We start from the raw sequence: 17,301 nt of genomic DNA, 5'->3' as shown, positions 1-17,301 counted from the left end.
AAATATTGAGTAGAGATAGAGGTAAGGTAGAGAAATCCATAGTATAAATTAGACACATTCTACTTCAGAAGTGAAGAAACGAAAGCTAACATTGTTATTACATGAGACCAATGACATGTAAATAAATTTAAAATTCGTCGATTTATGAAAAATTTATTACAATATCGTTATACATTTACAGGATATGAAATAAAATGAAATGTATAATTTACAGATGAATATAATTGTTATTTATGCTTCATAAATTTCGTTGCATTCGTACCATAAATTACACCATAAGTAGCATAATCGATTCTTCCAACGAATATTAATTACTGAACCGACACCCCGTTCGGCTTGTTTTACCCCGCTTTACCAATTCATCCCGTACCGGTTATCCTCGAGTTACATCACAGTATGACTTGCATCAACAAGTAAACAGGCAATGAAACTGAAATCTCACCCGACCGACCCGTCGGCATGACATTTATTTCCTCATAGCATACTTCCATCCAATCCTTTCTACGTGAATGGGAACAGCAGACCATCCGTAAAAACGAGCAGAAAAATCAGTGAGAACTTTTTACAAACAGTCGACTTTTCACCACCTAGCTACACACACACACACACACACACACACACACACACACACACACACACACACACACACATACACCGGAAGCAGAGGGTGACCGGGTGTCTTCTTCCGCACATGTGTTGTTCCGACGAACTGAAGCCCAAGCATAAACAAATATATACGTTGGCACACACAAAGCAGAGCCAGGATAAATAAATGTATTTATTTTATTCTGCACGTCTGGCCGCCAGTCGGTAATATCGGGTTAGTGACGAAGTATCGAAGACTGACATGCGGGGTTAGAGTGCACAAGTGTTGTGATTTTTGCTACAATAAAAGCTCGCCTCGTCACTGCACTGATTGTAGAGTAATTTGATAGCTCCGCGTCACGGCAAAGACATAAAATTGTCAACAATTGCTTAGTGAACTGCTTTATTGTGATTGGGATCACGATTTATGGCTATCATAAGGAACACTCCGGGGGAGTGATTGAGATTGGTAGGAAATGGCAACTAATTTGCCTTACCCTTTTCTGTTGGTTCGCAAGGTATCGGTTACTGAGTAACTTTTATGATGAAAAATTGCTCCATATAACGTCACATTCTGATGGAGACGCGTGGTGTACAGTAGGGGTTAAGTTCTATGGCAGATTTGCCATGTTTTAATGAATTAGTTGTTGAATGCAGTAACATAAAAACTTTAGATCCATAAAGGCTGTTTTTCCTTTATTGGAATATTGAAGTTGACTTTACTTTTATTGTTGACTAGTCACGACCAGTGCTAGTTTATTTTGCACTCTACGAGTGTACATTGTAGATGGAAAGTGTGTCCAGTATTGTTTGAAAACAAACTTTAGAATTAATTTGTTTGTTGGATAAAAACAGAACATAGACAACTTACGCTACCAGTGCTCGTGGAATAGATTGTTGTGTGCTCTGACTTTTCAATACAGACGAGGTTGTTTCATTCAATTTTGAAAGTTACTTGTGGTCAGCAGGTAGGCACTTGCTGTGTGTTAATGTGAACGAATGACTTACTTTTCACAAACAATTCCAACAAAGTTGTTCGAAATGTAAGTAACAATGTCTCGTTCGTGTCCCATACCACCATTTTGTACCTATATAGCTTTATACGTGTTTTTCTATGTTATAGTCGGATTGTAATAATTGGCCCGTTAAAGAATATGAACAAAAAAATAAACAGTTTCGTAAAGAAAAGATTTTACAATAAATTTTCGAATATATACAGACGGTATTGAAGGGTTTACGGAATCAAATTGCATCACATTCAAATGGCTGTAACTTTCTACCCATTGGGTATTTTCAGTTAAAATTGAAATGGGTGAAACTAGTTCAATGTGTAATGTTTACATTGTGTAAGTGACAGTAGTAGTTTTGCAACCGTTGTGCAGATGCAGTCGGAAGAACAGCAGGGACGCAAAATAATTTTGAACTTGTACCTTGAAAGTCCGAATCCAGATAGGAAGGAAGAAACGTGATTAATCCACCTAGCAGTGAGATGATACCTTTTTCATCATCCGCATGTGTTTTTTGCATTAATATTCTTCGGTGTTTTACTTCCCATTACATTATTTTAACGACCGTCGTTCCAAGCGGCAGTATAAAGTTCAATTCACTCATTACCCTGTAATGTCTCATTACCCTGTATAATCGATTGAACATTTCATGAGATGTCGAAATAAGTTCCGCTTTAGAGTTGACGGTTATTTACGGTACTACCAGAACGGGGTCAACTTTAAAGCTTTTCTGGATTGTCATCTTCTATATCGGTATGAATTTTGAAAACTCATCACCCTGTAATTTCAGAATCGGATAAAATTCATTAATTTTGTATGGGACCATAAACCTTTTAATTTGAATTTTTGTTTTTGAAATTCGATTTGGCCTTTTTCGAGAAAACGATTGAACTTTGAGACACGATTCGATACTGGAACCGGTATTCTAAAATCGGTGTAGCCGAAGTCAGATAAATTCACCTGAACAGCTGTATAGTTTACATTTGTTTCAAAATGTTTGAAAATCAGTGTAGACATCTTTGAGAAATCGTAGTGTGAAATAAATCCGAATCGAAAACTGAATACCACTAAAACTGAAATAAGTTTATTTGGTTATATACTATTCAAATCTGCAAACCCGATAAACCTGATTAATTTATGTGAAATAGACATTTTCATACTAATCACCCTGTATCCCCGAAACCGGAACTTGGATCTGACTGAAAAGCAATATGTTTTATAGAATCTTAAAACTTTTCATTTGAATCTTAGATGATTCTTAGATTTCATTTGAATCTTAATTTCGTTTCACATATCATCCTGTAGTTCCGGAACCAGAAGTCGGATCCAAACGTAATTCAGTAACCTTGTTTGGGAGCATACGACTTTCCTTATGAATCTGAGTTTGTAGAACACGGTTGAGTTATTTCCGAAAAAATTGAGTGAAATTATTTATCACACACGCATTTGCTGATCTCGACGAACTGATTCGAATGGTATATGAATGTTATGTTATTCCAGAATTTATTGCTGTAAGTAGTTTGAATCAATATGGTTATGGAATTGCTTTCAACTCGAAAATTATTTGGTTTACATGTGTCATATTCGAACAATTATATTGCAAAAATGAACCGTGCTAAAATCGGTCCGAGGCAAAATTTCACGAAAAGGTATGCTGTACACAGTCTTTTTGGTACCTAGAAACAATTGTATAAAAAATCGTGTTCCACGTTGCTCCCAAACATTACTTTGTCAAAAGCGCTCAAAATTCTTATTGCTGGAATAAGGAGAAAAGTTGTTTAAACAATAATATCGGTATCTCCGTTAAAAAAATGTTGGATAGCTATTACCATGCGGAATCTAAGTCTAAAATAATATTCTGTTTTCAAGGTCAATTGTGACAGATATTGTCAAAAACTGAAAATTTTGACATGAAAAACTCAACTGTAAAACTCAAAAAGTAAACATTCGATCTCAAAACCATTAAATAGCGATCAGGGTGACGGGGAGACCTTTCATTCGTGACTATTTTGATCAAAATCGGTCATCTCCAGTCGGACATTTGCTCAGTTCGTCGAGCTGAATCGATTGGTATATTGGGGCCTCGGAAAATTTTTCTAAAGTTTGAGCGAATTTTATACCTATTTTTTATATATATAAAAAAGGTACAAAGTTGCCAAATCGGATTTCCGTATAATTGAAGGGATCACAAATGGAAAATTCACGCCGGGTTTCCACTGCTCATCATAAGTTTGATATCCCTGAAGATGTTAGAAAGCAAAAGAGATCAAAGTTTGGCAAAAAATACCTGATTTGGCAAGCAACTAACTCATGTGTAAAGCGGAACACTCTATTTGTGACAACCGGAGCGATCTACGGGCAGGTGTGCTCCAAGAATGTCTTAAAAGCGTCTAATTCCACATCTAAGGTCACACAATGGCCCTATGCTTTTCTAGAAAAAAAAAGATGTTTTGGAGTGGAACAAGGCTAATGAGATCAATTTCGTTCCAAAGGACTTCAATCCTCTAAACACACCGGAACTTCGATCTATTGAGAAGTACTGGGTCATCATGAAGCAGACGCTTCGGAAACTTCCTAAGGTAGTAAAATCGCAACTAGATATGAAGGAAAATGGATTTCCAAGCAAAAAAAAAGTTGACTTAAACGTTGTACAACACCTTATGATTGGTACTAAGAGGAAGGTTCATGTATTTGGACATAGTATTGAAATTGACTAAAACAAATGTGTATCTTCGATTTGTTTCCATGAAAGTTCGAAGATGACCGGTTGAATCGATTAATTTTGCCAAATATTTTCTTGTGATACGATTTGATTCCGTACACCCTTTATAATAAAGACGCGATTGTTATTGACGATCGCTCTGTCGTCTTTATTTTTGATTTTTCTTTTAGAAAAGCCTAGATAGATAACTAAAACTTAATTGAGACACCCCCCGCGAGCCTCGCTAGCAAGCCTCTAGTATTGGGTTTACAATTTATAGAGAACAACTGATGCAAGTTTGATGAAAGTAAACGATCGCGTTTAGGAATAACATCAAATGAAACTTGAAAGAAAAAGAAATATTGAGCACATGGAAAATGCGGAGTGGTTCTAAACATGTTAAAGGGCCAAAATGCCGATAACAATAGTTTGTTGTGTGCTTAAAATTTACGAGGAAACTCTGGATGTCGAAAGGAATCAGCGGACCTACAAAAAAAAACTGGAGCCAGGGATCGTCAGTTGCACAGCAAGGTGTTGAGATGCGTTAAAACCAACTGCTACATTTCGATCCGAGATGTGGCTAGAAGGTACAACGGCAACTATCAAACGGCGCGGAACATCCTTACCAGGAGAGGATACAAGTCGGACCAGGAGTTACTAAACATGCGATTCGGTACATGGAGCAAAATTTCGTGGTCAAAAAGCGTGGCGCTCTTGTACGACCGTGTTCTGACGAGGGGGGGAGGAGGGTCCAAATGTTTTGCATGTTAAAAAGTATCATTTGAACAACATTTTGTGATCTTTTCGTGGAAAAATATTGAGAAATAAGTCGGTGAAGAGGTATTTTTGAGGACGCTTCCTAAAAATCATGATTTGCGGTGTCCACTGTATCTCAGCGCAGACTAATCAGAAGTGAACAAATCAAAGCAGCAAAGTTAGAGTAGAAATTTTTCTACACCCCAACGTTTCTGATTGATTTTTTTTATTTTTTGAATTTTTGGTAGTTGTTCTAAGTGAAAACTACGATTTTTCACGAAAAAATTTGCCATTTTGTTGCTGAAAAATCTCCCCAAAGTAACAAACAACGAAAAGGAAAACGTGGGATCTGGTCTATTATATGTAGAAAGTGTGTGCAAAATTTGAACAAAATTGATGAAGTAGTTTTTAATGACGATGGACACGGACATTGAAAACCTGCTTTCGAGAAAAACGCGTTTAATGTTTTTTGTCTATAAAATCACTGGAAACAATTTACTACTCAAGGGAGCCCGTAGGGTCTAATATTTTCAAAAAAATCATATTTTTTCTTTTATAATTGGTTATAATGACACATTTCAAGAATGTTTTTTCAAGTTTTTAAGTCAAGCAAAGCAGAAGTCTATGCGCCGAGTTCTTATTTCTTCGGAGTATGAGATAAACGTAGATAAAGGCCCATAGCTTGCTGAGTTTTGTTCCGATAAGCTTGAAAATTTCACAGAATATTTTTGAAATGTTTTACTATACGAAAATACAAAGAAAAAAATAAATGATTTTTCAAAAGGGTTAGACCCTACCCTCCCCTTAAGAGGAAGGTTCGAGATTTTGTTCAAACTGGAGAAATTTAACTATTTTACGGAGTAGCACTCAAGTTTTAATTAAAATACTGTAAAGCAACGATTAATAGACAGGGAGCAGTTTTTGAAGATCTACTGTAAAGAAGTGTTGGCGCTTGTACATTGGGACCTAGCCATATGTTATGAGAGATTGGCATATATGAGTATCCTTTTCGGAGTGCCGAAACTTATTGAATACAGTGAAACTCAAGTCTATTGGGAGTTGAAATAGTTCCGCATTTTTGGAGGGGTGTTAATTATTATAGTAAAGCTAGAATTTTAATTCAATATCTTCTTGGTTATAGAGGTATTTGATTTGGTCGCCTTTCAAATTCCGAACTTGTATTGATATAGTAGTACTATTCGAAGCAAACAGTTTTTCTTTTCAACGAATAGCCAGTCGTATAAATGAGTTTAACCAACTAATCGATTATCGAAAATTGCGATGGTTTTACGTTCGAATAGCTATAGGCTGAAGTAAAAATCGGTGACGTTTTAAATTGCACAGACCAGAATATCACTACCATTACAGCAGCATTTAATAAAGCGAAAAACAGTAAACTACCTGAAATAGCTTTATATTTATGCTCTGAATTTTCCACTGTAAGTTCATACTTTTAAACATACATACCTTGGCAGCAAATTGGAAATGATTCGTTCTGCTTCCTCAGGCGATGGCGGTGAGTATTTGCCGTCCGGTGGCACCGGAAGTGGAAGCAAGGGAACATTCGCCTCGTCAGTTGGTTGAAAATCAGGTACGAATTTTGCCCTAGAGAGACAGGAGATGGGTAGAAAAATAAGAAAAAAAGCATGAAAGAGCAATTGGGTAAAGGTAAACACTATGAGTCAGCCAGACTCTGCTGCCATCTATGTGTGCTCTATGTATCGAGTCTAGGCTTTGCCTCCGGCTGGGATCGTTGAATCTCTGTCAGCGAATCAGCCATGGAAATAAATAATGTGTTCAGCTTCGGGATATGTAAAAATGTATAAAGCTATCATTTTGTGTATACGGTTGAAGTAAACATGCCGATCTGTGGATCCATTTCCATCGTTCGAGTTTACATTTTGTTCTACACCGGGAGAAATTCTATTATCATTGCACCACGTCGGTTGTCAGCTAGACGGATCATCATGTTCATATGCAGATATGATAGGGTTAGACTTTATTCCCTAGAAATATTGTCAATACAGGAAATAAGCTGCTTTAAATTCGGTGTGGGTAGAAGTAAGTTGAAAGTAATTTCCTCGATGTGGAATGTGTTGACATAAAAAATGAAAAAGACATTGAAAATTATCTATATCGATAGTGCGACTTCCTGGAAAATAAAACATATCAATAATTTGAAACAAAGGGTGCGTACGCACAATTGAAGTAAGTGATTTCACTATCCACGAATCGCGGAGAAAGAACATCGAAATTCATGTACTGTCACTTTATAAAATTGACAGACACATTTTATTACTGTTCTTTGGCAGTGACTTGACACTGTATGCCATTGCTGTCTGCTGTATTTTCCCTCGACAGCAAGTGATTTCTGACCGCCTCTGGCTGTAAAGCGATAAAATTTGAGTGTGCTATAAGTGCTCCCGAAAGATTGTTTGGAAAGCCATAAACGGTCGCCGTCCTGGTATGCGGGCTATGCAATAGCTCCTTTCTGGTTGCGTTAAAAGGAAGCAAATGTTTACGACACATTATATCGCGAGACTTCGAGGTTGAATTGATTTTTCTTTGCCGCCAGTTAGTGCACGAAAAATGTGCACATTTTTTAAATTGCACACTTACCGAATGGTTAGCTAAATTTTTTAGGGTGTGTGTACGATAAAATGTTTATATAAATTATATCGATAAATCAGTAAATTAGGTCAAGTTAACAAAAAAAAATTATTTCGTCATGATGGCGTACGTCCAATTTTAAAATGACCTTACTATTAAAATCATGTTGGTCATTGCATTTTGTTTGTTGAAAGTAGTGTCACTGCCGGTGGAGCTCTCAACGTGTAAGCAGGTTGATTCGCGGATAGTGCGCTAGAAATTCGAGTAATTCGCAAGAAGGAAAGAAAATTTTGATGCCATCGGTAGTTCAAAATAGTCCATGTGAGCACATATACAAGGATACAAGGATGGTCGTCAAATGGTGAGATAACTAAGTCCTCACAAGTCCCTATCTCATGCCTCCCCGAGCGTCTATGATGACATTTGGTCAATAGAACGGCGTCGACTGGGTGCTATCGCCTTCTGCGTTAGTAGCAGAATGAGAGGGTGCGAAATGGCTTGTAGGTTGAAGCCCATCCTAAAGTGCAGTGTTTATCATAGTATATTACAACATATAATTGTGTTGTTTATTACATCATGTATTATTATTTTTATTATTATTATTATTAGAAGAGCGTAACTTACACTGCGACATTACCTGTTATATTGTATCATAGCATATTATTTCATATATTATCGTCTTACACTATTTTATGTTAATATATACTATGTTGTATGGTATTATACTGCATTGCATTATATCATATTATATTGTATTATATTATATTATATTTTATTGTATTATATTATATTATATTTCTATTATATTATGTTATATTGTATCGCTTTATGTTGTATTATATTATATTATATTGTAGGGTTTATTATGAGTAATACTACGTACCTCTGCGCAAAATATAAATTTGTTTTCCTTATAAGTTATCATTTTTAAAGTAACTTTCAACTAAATATCAAGGTCGTCACAAGGTGAGCTTGGTCCTCACTGGTTCCTGTTTCATGCCTACACGTGTGTCTGTGGTGACAATTGGTCGATGGAATGCGTTGATGGCAGAATGAGAGGATGAGAAATGACATATAAATTCAAGTAATATAATATCATAGCATATCGCAACATATCATTTTATTTATTCTATTATTTATTATATAATTCATTGTACTGTATTATATTGTTTTTTATTGTTATTTTCATTATTATATTGATTGTTATTATTATTAATTTGTCATCAATAATAATAACATATAATATTTTTATAGATGTGGATATTATTATTGTTATTGGAAGAGAAATACTCTACTTCCTGCAGTATTGCGAAGACAGAAGAGCATAACTGACACTTCACATTAACTGTTATTTTATATCATGTTTTATATTATATTATATTGTATGACATTGTATTATATTATTTCGTAATCTATTATATCATTTTATGTTATATTAATTTCATTACACTATGTTTCATTGTATTTATCAATATAAAACATTTTGCACGGGGGCGTAAAGGGGAGGGAGCATCAGGGCATCGGACGAATTGATGACTGGACGAGGGATTGTGGATAGCCAGCACAAGTCACTTGAAGGAAACTTGTTTCCTTCTGAAGGTTTGAAATGAGTCTGACGCGCCCTTCTCAAACAAACCATCAGGCGGGTTCAAGCATGTATAGCGATATGCTTCATCCATGCACTGGATATTATGGTTGGAAGAGCATCTTTTATTCCCGCGGAATACGAGTAAGTGACTCTACTTACGTATCCGCCCAACCCTTTTTGTTCGCTTTTCGGTAACAGCTATAGTAAGAAGGTGAATGGATGAGTCATATCGGGGCTACTGTAAGTCTACCCGCATCCACTGGCAAGTCCTTGAACTGATGGTGGCTTCACTTCACATCACATCATATACAAGGATACAAGGATTTATTTACCCCTGGAAGAGACGTTGAATCCCTCTAGTAATAGACTCTTATCTTGCTGTGTAAATAACTTAACCAAATCTAGTAGCCGTACTCTTTTCTTTTTTCTGTAGATTTGGGATTGGTGTGTGTAATAATATTAGATAAAACGTTCAATAAAAAAATCAGATCAGATCAGATACATGATGGAAGGAAGAACCAAATAATCAACTTTGCAGAGTACAAAAATCTAAATCGAGTTCGTCATATTGGTAGAATATGTTTAGATTCATACTATCAAAACAATCCACGTGTTCGAGTCATCTTACATATTTATTTGAACTGTCTCTATGACACATCGATTTTTGCTTTCATTTTTTTCCGAGAACATAATTGCACAGTTTCCAAGTCGCGTTTGAATACATTCAAAGATATATTTGTTATTTGAATTTACTATCGCTAAGCTTTTCCTTTGAAGCGCCTAAACTTTGAAGGACAGGCTCTCGAATTGTCCGATCACACAAAACTATAAAAAATAAACCAGTGAGCCAATCAACTCGACTCTTTTTTATTTTCTGAGATGTTGAATTATATTTCACATATTTTATTTTCAATAAAAACAACATGAAAAAACACTAAAACTATCTGTATCCTATATCTGAACTTCATAAACTTTAGACTAGTCCTCTGATGCTAGGGGAAGGTGTTCGGTTGCCGGCAGTGTTCGGTTGCCGGCACCCCACCGTAACTTTGACAGAAAGCAGATAGCGTCATTCCGACAAATGTCATGTGGGTGTAATAGCAATACTTTCTTTTTGTTCCGAATACCAAAGCAAACTGGCGCTTGTACTTTTTGTTGTGCTCAAAACAAATTTTAATTGCGTGAAAATCAACTCAAAAGTTTTTTCTGACTTTTTTTTTTATAGTATCATAAATTGAAGAGCGGAAAGGAGAGAGGATTGAATGTTTATGAGGTGAAATCGATCTTTTACGTGATTTGATACCGAATGCTAACAAAATTTTCGCAACCAAAATTTTTTTCGTCATTTTCAAAATGTCTACCGATTTCGGTTACCGGCCTCCCAAGGTGTTCGATTCCCATTTTTTCGACAAATCATGAAAAATTGTCGGTCATATACAGAGATGCAGAGAGACAAAGCAAGCCAAAGTTTTGGCCAAACATCTAGCTGTTCATACAGCAGATGCTCCGAGTAAGAAAAAACGACCGACCAAATCAAAAAATCAAAGGCGTCACCATCCAAATCATCGACTAAGAAGTCACCATCAGATAATGAAGACTTTTGTCCAAAACTTTTGTTCCGAAAAGAATAAATTCCTTTTTTTCTTCGAATAATTACAGTCTACTTATATTTTTCCATTTTAGCGAATTTTCTTGGGATGCCGGTAACCGAACACCTTTTTTGAAATGGCCAACATTTATCACTTTACTAAATTGACAATAAAGTTTTTTGAATTAAATGAGTCAACTTAGTTTGTCAATCAGTTGATAGCTAGGGACTTTAGCTTTCCATTGTTGTTTATATGTCCGCATAATGTGCAAGTAGTCAGAAGTTATAAGTTTAAAATAAAAGGGTGCAAATGGAGATATGATGTGACGTAACCGACAAAACACGTTGTTTTTTACCGCTTAAATATATATATATATATATATATATATATATATATATATATATATATATATATATATATATATATATATATATATATATATATATATATATATATATATATATATAAGGGTGCCAATATTCTGGGATCACCTCTAATTTTGAAAGTTTATGCAAAAAGCCCGGCGATTAGGTTTTGAAAATTTTCGATTTTGAAAAATGAAAAATCCGAAATCGAAAAATTTTGTTTGATGCCAAAGGTTTTAGAATTGCATAAAACGTCGAGAAAAAGATTGGGAATCGCAAATTCCACGGTGTTTGGTATCAGAAAAACCGTTAGATGAAAGTCTGACTGTTGATCGGAAGAGAAGATCCGTTGAAGGTTGAGGGTTCAGAAGCCAACAAACCGCGACGAGAAACAGAATACGGTCGCAAATAGCTGTGCCCGGAAGTTGTACGACCAGAAGTTGACGAAGCCACACTGCTGTCTAATGGATGACGAGACATATGTGAAGGGCGGAATTCAACCAGATTCCAGAAAATCTGTATTTGACTGCCAAAGATAAGTGTGATGTATCCAAATACCTCCGGACACAGAAAAGTTCGCCATCAAAATTCTCAATTTGTCAAGCAGTTTGTACTTGTGGAAAACGAAGTATACCTTTTATTTCTACAAGACACCGCACCATAAATGGTCAGGTGTATCTAACAGATTGTCTCCAAAAGCGACTTCGGTCGATGTTCTAGTAGGATTTGGCATCATGCCACTACACGAAAGATGTGTTAGAGAGGTGAAAAGCGAATAATATCAATTTCTATGCGAAAGACCCACCAAACACTTAACAATTGCGCCCAATATAAAAGTACTTCGCCATTATGAATGAGCACCTCATAGAACAACCTATAGTAGTGAAAAATGTAGAACAAATAAAGAAAGCATGCTAACAACTGACGATTTTGAGGTCATTCATCTTATGACTTGGGTTGAGGCCAATGTTAGCGCATGCGGATAGAAATTCGAAATAAATTAAATTAACGATGCCAAATCTAACATTAACATTAATTGTTCCTTTTTATTTCCTTAAAATTTGTTGTTTTTAAGCAGTAAACAAAGTAAAGCCTTGGTATGACATTCCTTTGACCTTTTGTTTCAACAGACCTCGCATCCGATTTATAGCGTACAGAACCATAGCATGGCTGGTTCTTTGATACTACTGACACTAAGAATCCTTCCAGATCGGGGCTCGAGCATACGACAACTAGCTCGTAAAAGCAGTGCTCTATGCATTGAACCGCCAACTCGGGCGACAGTACACCCTTTAATGATCTGGAAAGTATCATCTAACGCGAACTTGTTGGCTATTATTTGTAGTTATGAACATTTTTTCTCTAAACCACAGCGACACATAGCCTGCCAAACCAGGTACGTTTTAGGGAATTTCTACCACTTTTTTGACTTGGAATAGTCGTCGACCTTATAACGGGATAAAACTCAAGACCAGGTATTTCCTTGTAGTGCTGTTAATCCATAACCATGTAGTCAGAGTTTGTCAGTAATTCGTAACACAGGCTACGCGCTTTTTGGGACTTTTTACCTTGAACGAACTCCAAGTGAGTTTGCTCTATCACGATGCGGCCAAGACGGATTTTGCAACATTATTTCACGCACTCGTTTTCTTTCGACTCCATTTTCGAAACAAGACTTTAATGTTAGCTAACCGTATGTCAAAATATACACAATGACATTGAAATAGTGTTTGTTACATCTCTATATTGACAAATAAAAATGAAGTGGCTTATGAACCTTTGCTAGATTTTGCTGTGCGCGACATAGGCAGTCTTATTTCTCAGCACAAGGTTTTCATTTTTAATCCATGATAGATGCCAGTATCCTTGTGTGCATAACAAAGAATTTCAACATCATCACCTGTCATTTATTTTGATTAATTCTCTGGTCGTTATAAAATTAGCTTTGGTCAGAAAAAAGCTCAACTATGGTAGTATCTTCAGGGTTGCTTGTTCAAGAAACGGCCTTCTTCGTCTCTTATTTTAACTCGTATTCGTGATTCAATTGAGTATTTCACGACGAGTCTTATGATGAGTATAGCGCGATGGGTAAGTCGATGATTCCCAACCCTGCACATACGGTCAAAGATTTTTTCTGGTACGAAGAGGCGAATGACCACAAGGCTAAAACATCTATTATCGAAAAAAATAACGATGTGTTTAGCTCATATCGCGATGATAACTAGCAGATAAAAAATTACAAATACAGAATTGTATTGTCCCAATTATTGTTCCAGTGAACAACTTTGGATTTGGTTACACTCAAACCTCGATTTTCGAAATCTTTTTTCTTACCTTTCTCCATAGAAAGGTATTAGAATTGCTGGAAAAAATCGCCTTTCGAACGAGGCCTCGGAGACCCATAGTGTTATATACCATTCGACTCAGTTCGACGAGATAGGAAAATGTCTGTGTGTTCACTTTTCGAAGATATTTTTACCGCTCAATTTTCTAAGAGATGGTTGAACTGATTTTAACAAACTATGGCTCGTTTGAAAACTACAAATAACAAGATTTTAACAGGCTTAGACTCGTTTGAAAGCTACTATTGGGCCATTGATCCAGCTCGAATATCAAATGGTTGTGACTTTTGGTTCCGGAGATATAATGGTATAAGTGAAGTAACCGACAAAATACGTTGTTTTTTATCGCTCTAATGTACATGAGGATGCCAATATTTTGGGATCACCTCTAAACCTCTATTGTTCAAAAGTTTAAGCACCTCGAAAAAAGTCTCCATGCCATGTTTCCAGTCTTTGACCTAAATCGGACATAGGAAAGGGGTGCTACCCGGCGGTTAAGGTTTGAAAATTTTCGAGCTTGAAAAATTATAATAGGGGGGAAGAGATTTCCGAAATTGAATTTTTTTTATGTCAAACGTCTTAGAATTGCATGAAACGTTGAAGTTTAGTGTCATCTGAAAAAAAAGTCCCAGAAAGTCGATTTTTATTAACAAAATTTTTTTCAAGATGGCACTAAATCTCGACGTTTCATGCAATTCTAAGACTTTTGGCATCAAAATTTTTTTTTCGATTTCGGAAATTTCATGTATCATCACCATATGGAGGAGGGTGATTTTTTTAAGATCTATGAAAATTTCACTAAGTGGACTAAAAGGGTTTAGTGTCAGAAATTATTTTATAAAAAGATAAAAAAATCATGAGACTATTTTGAAGAAAGAGAAAGGTATTATCGAACCACTAGGTGGATTAAGAAGGGGTTTTACGAACTATTCGATTGCCATAACTCTTTTTACTAACCAATTAAAAAATAACGCAATATTTTTTTACATGATAAACTCCACATTAAAAAAACTTTTTTGCGAACCGTCTTCGTAAAATATGGTTTTTGCATAACATGAAAATATGTAAACAATTGAATCCAGTATATTTGAAACTGATCTGACGAATAAAGGCCCGAAAAGAATGTTTGAAGCCAATTCATAATCCAATCGCACCTTCCGGTTTCATGGAATCCTTAAATACTTAAACACACTTACATAATCGAAACAGATTCGATGATTAGATCTTATAAAACGATGTTTTAGGTCGTTTCTAAATCGAGATGGCGACTTCCGGTTTATTGATTTTTCTTGAAAACCCTCACAATATTAGTATTTCTGGAATTGATTTGATGATTGAATGCCGGAAAATGATGTTAGAGGTCGTTCCGTTGTCCAATATGGCGACCTCTGGTATCATTAATATTACTTGAGAAACAACACTTATCAAATCCGTTCCGAAAATACGCATATTGTATGGATTTTAAAGGAATCTTGGATTTCGAAACGACCTAAATCTCGATTTATAAGATCAAATCATCAAATCCGTTCCGATATTGTGAGGGTGTTTAAGGAATTTCATGAAACCGGCAGATTTTTTTTTTCATAAATACGTTTATTTCTTAAGGCAGTTTACATAAGTTTTTCTTCGCCGTAGCATCACTTTTACATAATATTCTTATCCTAATTTAATTCTAACATAGTCACAACGTTTTGCATTTATTAAAACATATTCTCTTATTACTTAAATATCATCTTAGGTAACTCGTCATTAATTATGAAATCTACTCGGAAATATTATTTGAACCAAACGATTAACTTCTATAAATTATAAAATAAGCTGTTATTTTCAGACATTTTGTTAATAATTTCATAAACTGTTTCGAGTTTGTTTGTATCATTACATTATTTTTATTCTAATTTAGCTATTGGTTGAACTCATGCACGCAGCTGGGATCAGAACTAAGTCTTGAAAGGGGCCTTTATTAAATTGAAACTCCAGTTTTCTTTATGAAATGATAAATAAGTTTCATGTATGAAAGGTCACGACAAGCAAGAATGTCTCGAACTGGGATATTGGATAGTCTACCTTGGGTACGCAAAGAATTTATTAGTTGAGATCTGACATCACGATACTCCACGCATGTCCAAACGACATGATCAATATCTCGATAACCTTCGCCACAAGCACAATGATTAGTCTCGGAGAGCCCAATTCGAAGGAGATGTGCATCTAACGTGTAGTGATTGGACATGAGTCTGGACATCACACGAATGAAATCCCTACTCACATCCAGTCCCCTGAACCATGCCTTTGTCGATATTTTCGGAATAATTGAGTGCATCCACCGACCCAGATCATCTTTATCCCAAGAAGCTTGCCAGCTGGCAAGTGTTCTTTGGCGAGACGAGCTATAGAATTCGTTGAAAGCAATTGGTCTCTCATAAATTTCACCCTCAATAGCACCACGTTTGGCTAAAATATCGGCTCTTTCATTGCCAGGAATGGAGCAATGAGCCGGGACCCAGACTATAGTGATTAGATAATTATTGTTCAATATGTCGTTCAGGCACTGTTTTATTTTGCCCAGGAAAAACGGTTCAGTCTTGCCAGTCATGTTTGAGCGAATGGCTTCAATTGCACTCAGACTATCTGTGAAGAGGAAATAATGGTTTGGAATTAATGTGACGATTACACTCAAACTATAATGAACTGCTGCTAGCTCTGCTATATAAACAGATGCAGGTTCTTGAAGCCTAAATGAGGCCGAAACATTATTGTTGAACATACCAAACCCTGTCGCTTCTTCAATTCGCGATCCGTCCGTGTAAAACATTTTCTCAGAGTCAATATGCCTGAACTTACTTGAAAATATTTTTGGGATTTCCGTCGAACGTAGATGATCCGGGATTCCACGCACTTCGCGCTGCATGGATGTATCGAAAAATAAAGTTGAGTCAGGGACATTTAGGAGGCTGACACGGATAGGAATATATCTTGAAGGGTTGATTTCCTGTGACATATGGTTAAAATATACTGTCATGAATTTTGTTTGAGATCGAAGCTCGACTAGTCGTTCGAAATTATTAATTACCATGGGATTCAGCACCTCACATCTTATTAGCAGGCGTGATGAAAGCTCCCAAAATCGATCTTTTAATGGAAGAACTCCCGCCAGAACTTCAAGACTCATTGTATGTGTCGAATGCATGCACCCTAAAGCAATTCGCAAACAACGATACTGAATTCGCTCCAGTTTGATAATATGAGAGTTTGCAGCGGAACGAAAGCAAACGCATCCATATTCCATCACTGAAAGTATCGTTGTCTGATACAATTTTATTAGATCTTCCGGATGAGCACCCCACCAAGACCCTGTTATTGTTCGAAGAAAATTTACTCTTTGTTGGCATTTTGTTATCAGAAACCTAATGTGTCCTCCCCACGTGCATTTGGAATCGAACCACACCCCGAGGTATTTAAAAGTTAAAACCTGTTGGATCATTCTTCCCATCATATGGAGCTGAAGCTGCGCGGGATCATGCTTTCTTGAAAAGACGACTAACTCTGTTTTCTCCGCAGAGAATTCGATACCAAGATGAACAGCCCAATCGGACAAGTTATCTAAGGTATCTTGCAATGGTTTATGCAGATCAATAGCTTTGGGTCCAGTAACTGAAACCACGCCATCATCTGCCAATTGTCTTAGTGTACATGGGGTTACTAGACAGCTGTCAATGTCATTTACGTAAAAATTATAGAGGAGCGGACTGAGGCAT

General features: G+C 36.2%; 1 protein-coding gene across 11 annotated transcripts in view; it reads right to left on the bottom strand.

The window, feature by feature from the left end:
* The window catches only part of LOC131433166 (putative uncharacterized protein DDB_G0277255), a 320,286-nt gene that overhangs the window by 102,232 nt on the left and 200,753 nt on the right, over nt 1-17,301 (bottom strand). For all 11 annotated transcript variants that reach the window (XR_009230033.1, XM_058600033.1, XM_058600034.1 and 8 more), the window contains one exon: nt 6,517-6,654. Coding sequence is in view for 10 of the 11 variants with exons in the window: in XM_058600033.1 (XP_058456016.1) it covers nt 6,517-6,654 (138 nt within the window). In the remaining variant the exon portion in view is untranslated. The remainder of the gene's footprint in view (nt 1-6,516; nt 6,655-17,301) is intronic.

Source organism: Malaya genurostris, chromosome 2, assembly GCF_030247185.1.
Source record: "Malaya genurostris strain Urasoe2022 chromosome 2, Malgen_1.1, whole genome shotgun sequence".
Taxonomy (NCBI): Eukaryota; Metazoa; Arthropoda; class Insecta; order Diptera; family Culicidae; genus Malaya; species Malaya genurostris.
Note: the sequence above shows the minus strand (reverse complement) of the source record. Positions and strands in the feature narration are given on the sequence as shown.